General features: G+C 34.0%; 1 protein-coding gene across 1 annotated transcript; it reads left to right on the top strand.

The window, feature by feature from the left end:
- Positions 1-2,725: 2,725 nt before the first annotated feature.
- Positions 2,726-5,314, top strand: LOC141619962 (endoglucanase 16-like). Its single transcript, XM_074436957.1, has 8 exons — positions 2,726-2,789; positions 2,868-3,193; positions 3,691-3,855; positions 3,936-4,013; positions 4,106-4,255; positions 4,386-4,494; positions 4,611-4,774; positions 4,991-5,314. The coding sequence occupies exons 1-8, from the start codon at positions 2,726-2,728 to the stop codon at positions 5,312-5,314; spliced, it is 1,380 nt and encodes a 459-aa protein (XP_074293058.1).
- The last annotated feature ends 2,899 nt before the right edge of the window (positions 5,315-8,213 follow it).

Here is an 8,213-nt window from a genome sequence, read left to right as displayed (position 1 = left end):
ATTGTTTGCTTTGACTCCGTCTCAACGCGACTTGCTCCTCAATTTCTGTCTCATTTTATTCTAACTCGAATCTTCACTTTATTATACCGCCTCGCCTACAAATTATAAACAATAAATATTAGTAATACTAATATTATATAAAACCGACTAATTATTAAATATAACCAATACGACCAATTATTATAAATTAGTAATTAAATGAGCTAATTAAACAATTAAGCACGCAAAATCGAGTCAAAATAAGAGAATAAGACGGGGCTAAATCGTCCTAAATTAGGACCATATCAGATAGACATAAACTATGCTAGTACCACAACATGGGTATTCGATACTGGTTGCGGATCACACCTTTGTAATCACTTACAAGGGGTTAATTAATATACGACATTTAGAAAAAGGTGACATTGACCTACGTATGGGAAATGGAGCTAGAGTAGATGCGGTTTCTGTAGGAACATATGTAATCAAATTACGATCAGGCCAAGAGTTATACTTAAATAATTGTTATTATGTGCCAGCTCTAAGCAAGAATATAATTTCCATTTATGTGTTAGACATAGAAGGATTCACATTCGTGATTAAAAACAATTGTCTCACCTTTTCATATGATGATTTGCTATATGGCCAAGCCATAGCAATTGGAGCAATATACATTCTAGATCTAACTAAAGATGTTTATCAGATAGACAACAAAAGGGTTAAAACAGGTGATTCTGATTAATATTTCCTTTGGCATTGTCGATTAGGTCATATAAACGAGAAGCGTATAAAGAAACTCATATCCACAGGAGGTCTCAAGCCATTCGATTTTGAATCTTATGGAATATGCGGATACTGTTTACTTGGCAAAATGACTCGTACTCCTTTTTCTGGAAAAGGTTCACGAGCTAGTGAGTTATTGGGTCTTATACATATCGATGTATGTGGACCATTGACAATCACTACCAGAGGTGGCTATGACTACTTCATCACTTTCACTGATGATTTAAGTAGATATGGCTATGTCTACTTAATCAGACATAAAAGTGAAGCTTTTGATAAATTCAAGGAGTTTCAAAGTGAAGTAGAGAATCAACTTCAAAGAAAGATCAAAACCTTACGATCAGATCGTGGAGGGGAATATCTAAGTAATGACTTTGATAATCACCTGAAAAACTGTGGAATAGTTTCACAGTTAACTCCTTCAGGCACACCACAGTTGAATGGTGTGGCTGAAAGGAGGAATTGAACTTTATTAGATATGGTTCAATCCATGATGAGTCAAACTGAGCTACCTGACTCATTTTGGGGTTTCGCGCTTTTGTCTGCTATATTCACACTAAATCGAAGCCTGACTAAAGCAGCCGAAAAAATTCCATATGAGATATGGAAAGGGAAGGTCCCTAACTTGTCGTTTCTTCGTGTATGGGGTTGCGAAGCTTATGTCAAGAGAAAATCTGACGATAAATTAGCTCCCCGATCCGACAAGTGTTTCTTTGTAGGTTATCCAAAGGAAATCCGTGGTTATTTTTTCTATCATCGAGAAGAGGGCAAAGTGTTTGTGTCTCGCGATACTGTCTTTCTAGAAAAAAGATTTTATTTGTAGAAGACAGAGTGGGAAAAAATTGAAATTTCTGAAATTCAAGATTGAAATTTCTGAAATTCAAGAGCCACAAACTAAGGAGATGACACGGAAAGACGTTCCTTCTGCATCTAATTCAGTTGTAATTCTTTCTTAACCTAGGAGGTCAGGTAGAATTAGCCGCCAGCCTGATAGATATCTGGGGGTTATCGAACAGGATGGTGACTATGACGTGTTGCTTTTATAAAGTAATGAACATGTAACCTACAAAGCGGCAATATCTAGTCCCGACTCCAAACAATGGCTTGAGGCCATGCGATACGAAATGGATTCCATGTTCGACAATCAGGTATGGGACCTGGTAGATTTACCTGAAGATGTTAGACCTCTTCCGTGTAAATGGATCTTTAAGATTAAGGTTGGCATGTATGGACATAAAGATGTCTACAAAGTGCGATTGGTGGCAAAAGGTTTTACTCAAGTTCATGGCTTACACAATGACGAGACTTTTGCACCAGTAGTAATGCTTCGATCCATTAGGATTATGTTAGCGATTGCTGCATTTCATGACTATGAAATATGGCAAATGGATGTCAAGATCGCTTTCTTGAACGGCTTTTTGGAAGTGGGAGTGTACATGACACAACCTGAAGGTTTTGTGGATCCTAAAAATCCTAACAAAGTGTGCAAGCTTAAGAGATCCATTTATGGTCTTAAGCAGGCATCAAGAAGTTGGAACCATCGCTTCGATCATGTTATTAAACAGAATGACTTTACTCGAAGTGTTGAGGAGCCATGTTTATATATGAAGTTTAGTGGGAGCAAGGCTGTATTCCTTGTATTGTATGTAGATGACATACTACTCATTGGGAATGATGTACCAATGCTTATTTCGGTAAAAGAATAGTTGGGAAATCATTTCCAGATGAAAGATTTGGGAGAAGCCCAATGCATCTTGGGTATCCGAATCTATAGATATAGAACCAAAAGGATATTAGCTTTGAGTTAAAAAGCTTATACTGATAAGATTCTTGATCGGTTCAATATGAAAAACTCTAAGAGGGGATTTCTGCCAATAGGCAGAGTCCTACTGAGCCTAAGGATATTGAACGCATGAAATCGATTCCTTATGCTTCCGTTGTTGGATCGATCATGTACGCTATGATGTGCACCCGTCCTGACATCTCGTATGCTTTGAGTATGATGATTCGTTACCAAAATAATCCAGGTGAGAGTCACTGGATAGCCGTCAAGAATATTCTTAAGTACTTGAGAAGGACTAAAGATTCGTTCTTGGTATTTGAAGGGGATTCTGAGTTACGTGTAAAAGGTTACACGGATGCCAATTTCCAAACAGATAGGGATGATATGAAATGCCAGGCTGGTTTTGTCTTTATGATAAATGGAGGTGCGATTTGCTGGAGAAGTTTTAAAGAGTCGGTCGTTGCGGATTCTACAACAGAAGCTGAGTACATTACAGCATCTAAAGCTGCTGAAGCTGTGTGGATTCGGCAATTTTTTGAAGGACTAAGGGTAGTTCCGATAGCCGAAGATCCTATCACTATTTATTGTGATAACAGTGGGGCAATTTTCCAAGCGAAAGAGCACAAGTCTAGTAATAAATCTAGACATGTACCCAGGAAATATCATGTAATTAGAGATTTCATTGAAAGGAAGGAAATAACAGTTTGTAAGGTTGGGACAGAAGATAATGTCGCTTATCCTTTAGCCAAGCCACTTTCTCAAATTAAACATGATAGTCATGTAGTTTCTATGGGATTGAGACAAATGACGGAATTATTGTAAATTTTATGATATGTAACAATAATATTGTATTAATTATTTCATATATGATATTTGCATTTATCGTTTAACTCTTATCTTTAGTTTTATTTGAAGTTAAATACTTTGTTTTATCCAAATAGGTTGTAGTGACAACGTCGAACCCTATTAAAGTGAAATGGATTAATGTTGTATTTTGTCCCTAGTTACTTAATGAGGTGACGTCTCAGAGTGACTAGATTGTAAGGCGATCGATAACGAGTTCGATTGTCATATAGCCATAGAGATGGCAGGTCGATTACATAGGCAGATTGTAAGACAATTTGCTGGATACTAACCATTTATAGAGTCCTGAGAACATGCAAACCCCTTGTACGGTCTTAAAGATTGTTGAACACACCCCTGGCTTTGAGATTGCGGCCGAAACTGCTGCTGCCATGGCTGCCGGTTCCATCATCTTTCGTGATATTGATCATGTCTACTCTCACAATCTTCTTAATAAGGCCAAATCTGTAATTTTTCTCCATAACATGTATGTGGTTGTTGGTCAACCAAGTACAGCCGACAACATAATTTATCTCCTTATATGTAGTTGTTTAGCTTTGCTGGAAGCCGCAGAGGAACTTATGATGGAGAATGCCCATTCTACTGCTCCTATTCTGGGTTTAACGTAAATATGCGCAACTTCTTCGATACCTTTTACTAGCTCACAAAGTAAAAAAAAAAATCTAAACTTGGTTAAATAATTATTGTAAATTGTAGGATGAAATGCAATGGGCAGCAACATGGATGTACAAGGCTACACGAAATGAAACATATCTTCACTATATCACAGACGAGTCTATTGATGCAGTTGGTGGTGAATTTAATTGGGATCTTAAGTATGCCGGCAGTCAAATCCTTCTGACTGAAGTAAGTACCATATAATTAATGGCTATATATATACACCAATCATAATCTCCTCATAGTATGTTTTTCATCGGTCTTCTTACATTAACTTTATAGATATAAAACTTAATATCTTGTAATATTGCCGCTACAGATGTTTTTTCAAGGACAACAAAAGTTTGTGGAGTACAGGACAATGGTTGATAGCTATATATGCTCTGTAATCCCCGGAAGCCCTTATGCACAAGCTCACTTCACTCCTGGTACTCGAAAGACACCAATAATCAGTTACATATTCACTTCACTTTTTTTTTCAACTAGTGTATAAATCTTAATTAATTTTGATAGTCGGTGTTATTATTTTAATTATGTTAATCAGGTGGAATGCTTTATATGAGAGATGGAGCGAACTCCCAATATGTGACAGCCGCTTCCTTTGCATTTAGCGTCTATAGTGATGTGCTTGCGCAACATAACCAACGAGTCATATGTGGTGGCAAACAATTTGCTCCTACTGAACTTTTAGCATTTGCTAAAAAGCGGGTATATGCATTAGCCATTTAATATAGACCCACATTAGGTCATAATATATTAGACGATCCACCATATAACCAAAACAAAATACGGTTGAAAAAAATCAATCACGTACTAGTTATTAATCCAATAAATGATTTACAATGCATAAAAATGATGTTTTTGAAAGAGCATAATTTTGTATGTAGTCTATGTTGTTAATATTTTGTATGTTGAAACAAACAGATGGACTACATACTTGGATCAAATCCTCAACAAAGATCATACATGGTGGGATTTGGGAAGAACCCTCCACAACAACCGCACCACAGGGGCGCATCAGTTCCAGTTTTACAAAAGGCAGAAGTTGTAAGCTGTGCTCGAAGCTTTGTTGACTGGTTCACTAAAAATGCACCCAACCCCAACGAGCTCACCGGCGCCATTGTGGGTGGTCCTGACCGCAATTATAACTTTGAGGATAGACGCCACATTGGCAACTATGAAGAACCATGTACCTATGTAAATTCTCTAGCCATTGGTGTATTAGCTAGATTGGCTATGGGATCCTAACCAATATTAGAAAAATTACATAGCTTTGTTATAATAGCCGAGCTAAGACGTGATGGATAGAAATAGTGTTAGTTAAGTCGAGAGAGTAATGTCCGTAAATTTGGCTCAATATATGTCAAATAGTTTTGTGAAAGGAAACAAAAAATAGGTTTACATACTTGGTAATAGACCGTAAGAATGACATTTGTTTGTGAATAGAACTCCTAACTACAAGTAAGATATAAAATTTTAGGAAGAAATCATAATAATTAGTTTAAATTCGTGAGAATTCTCGTATTTCAATTTTAAATCACGATAATGAACAATTTTACAATACCTTAACAATTTTTAGATATAAAAAAAATATATATTCCCTCCCCTTTACAATAATGTTCTTATTTCATTTTTTTTTTTGTGGTCAGAGATGCAGAATTCTTTTTTTCTTATTGTTTCATTGCTTCCCTTCCAATTCTTTTCCTCTTATATTTTGTTTCTTCTATTCTGACCACCCCTGGGCCGCCAAACCGCCTCCGTGCCGTCGCCCTCGATGTCCCTTTGTCGGTTTCCATTTACCTTCACCAATATCGCGTTTCTGTGAAAGAGAAAGTCTTAGATAAAACAAAATAAAATTGAATTGGGCGAAGTGTTGAGTGAAGTTATGGAACATCGTCTTTTGTTCGAGTTCACTAAACAAAGGGGACGTGTGTTTATAATATGTAAGTTTACTATCAAACTAGTTTGAATGCCCGTGCGTTGCAACGGGATAATTAACTTATTTATAATGCAAAAAAAAACGTTATAAGGGTTTAATGTTTACATTCTATGTCTAATGATTTGCTTACATATTATTAAAATATTCTTTCAAAAAAAAAAAGATTAATATATACGTGGGTTAACTCTTATTTATAATCACCACACCTTATATTAATCTTTCGATGTGGGACAATTATACTATTTATAAGTAATATTCACCAAACTTAGATTATTTTTCTGATGTGGGACAATTCTACTATTTATACGTAGTATATATTCATCAAACCTGCATTATTTTTCAATGTGGGACAAATAACATACTCATAATTACACCATCTTTTTTGCATTTAGTTCGACATCCAACCAGATCCCGAATACCGAATACGGACAATTGCTACTCATTATATCTAATAGTTATATTTAAATTTAATAATATGATCAAGTACTCTTCATTAACAATGTTCCGACATTAACTTATTTTGAATGCCCATGCGTTGCAACGGGGTAATTAACTTAATTATAATGCAAAAAAAAAACGTTATAAGGGTTTAATATTTACATTCTATGTCTAATGATTTGTTTACATATTATTAAAATATCTCTTTAAAAAAAATAAAGGATTAATATATACGTGGGTTAACTTATTTATAATCATATAATCACTCCGTCTTATACTAATCTTTTGGTGTGGTACAATTCTACTATTTATAAGTAATATATTCACCAAACTTGGATTATTTTTCTGGTGTGGGACAATTCTACTATTTATACGTACTATATATTCATCAAACCTGCATTGTTTTTCAATGTGGGACAAATATCATACTCAGAATTACACCATTTTTTTGGCACTTAGTTCAACATCCAACCAAATCCCGAATACCGAATACGGACAATTGCTACTCATTATATCTAATAGTTATATTTAAATTTAATAATATGATCAAGTACTTACCATTAATATTTGTATTTTGTTTTTCTTCAATTTTTTTTATCATAGTTGAGATACGGAAATTTCTCGTGGTATCCCTTAATTTTGTCAGATTTTCCATGTTACCCCTACTTTTAAGAATCTGCCTATGGTACCCTTGAGGTTCCATTTTTTTTGCCCATGGTACCCCCTAATGTAAAAGCTGTTAAATGGACGTTAAGTTTGATAGCGTGACAATAAAATAAAAATTAAAAAATAATACCCCCTTTATTGTTTTATTGTTACAGATTTCTCTCTCTTTTAAATGAAAATTTAATTAACCATATCATTATAATATTGGAAATTTCTCATAGTAACCTTGAATTTTGATAGATTACACATGGTACCCCTAACTTTAAGTTTCTACAAATGGTACCCATGTGTTCACCTTTTTCTTTCCTAGAATACCACTTGAATATAAAATAAGAAATACATGCATAGACAATAATACAAATTCTTTTAAGAGCTCTCTCTGACAATACTTAAGAGAATCAAAAGATTTTGGGTTATGACTTCTATTTATAATCATAAGATCACTCTGCCTTATGGTATTTTTCCGATGTGGGACAATTTTAATATTTATACATAGTATATTCATCACACTTACATTACTTTCAATGTAGAACAAATAACATACTAAATACACTATTTTTTTTGCACCTACTTTGACATCAACCCGATTTAATAATGAGAAATTACAATAAAATCTACACTCTAATGATAACATTTTTTGTCACAATCTAATTATATAATTTTCATACGATATTTTTTTGTCAAATGAAATATAAAGTTTTTATATCAAAATTATAAACATCACTTTAATATAATATAGAAATGTATATATATATGAGACAGTTCTATTATTTATACATAATATATTCACCACACCTACATTATTTTTCAATGTGAGACATATAACATACTAAAAAGTACATATTTTTTATATCAAAAAAATCTGGGTTAATACTTAAGTTTCAAGGATTCTTCTTATTTATATTTATAGAATCACTCTATCGTATACTATTCTTTCGATGTGAGATACATAATTTAATTATTTAGACGTAGTATGTTCATCATGCCTACATTATTTTTTAATGTGAAAGATATAACATACCAAGAATTACATGTCTCTTCTTAAAAAAACCACTACTGTATACAAATTATTTTTCTTTAAAGGTAAAACCACTTAGTCTCGAT

The sequence above is a fragment of the Silene latifolia genome, chromosome X, assembly GCF_048544455.1.
Source record: "Silene latifolia isolate original U9 population chromosome X, ASM4854445v1, whole genome shotgun sequence".
NCBI lineage: Eukaryota > Viridiplantae > Streptophyta > Magnoliopsida > Caryophyllales > Caryophyllaceae > Silene > Silene latifolia.
The sequence above is the reverse complement of the archived record's forward strand: the minus strand, read 5'-3'. Positions and strand labels throughout refer to the sequence as shown.

Bases quoted from the DNA above. Each gene is read 5' to 3' on its own strand.
- LOC141619962 (XM_074436957.1), top strand. From the start codon at position 2,726: ATGTGCACCCGTCCTGACATCTCGTATGCTTTGAGTATGATGATTCGT. The intron at 4,014-4,105 runs GTAAATATGCGC...TGTAAATTGTAG, and splicing joins GCTCCTATTCTGGGTTTAAC to GATGAAATGCAATGGGCAGC. The intron at 4,256-4,385 runs GTAAGTACCATA...TTGCCGCTACAG, and splicing joins GTCAAATCCTTCTGACTGAA to ATGTTTTTTCAAGGACAACA.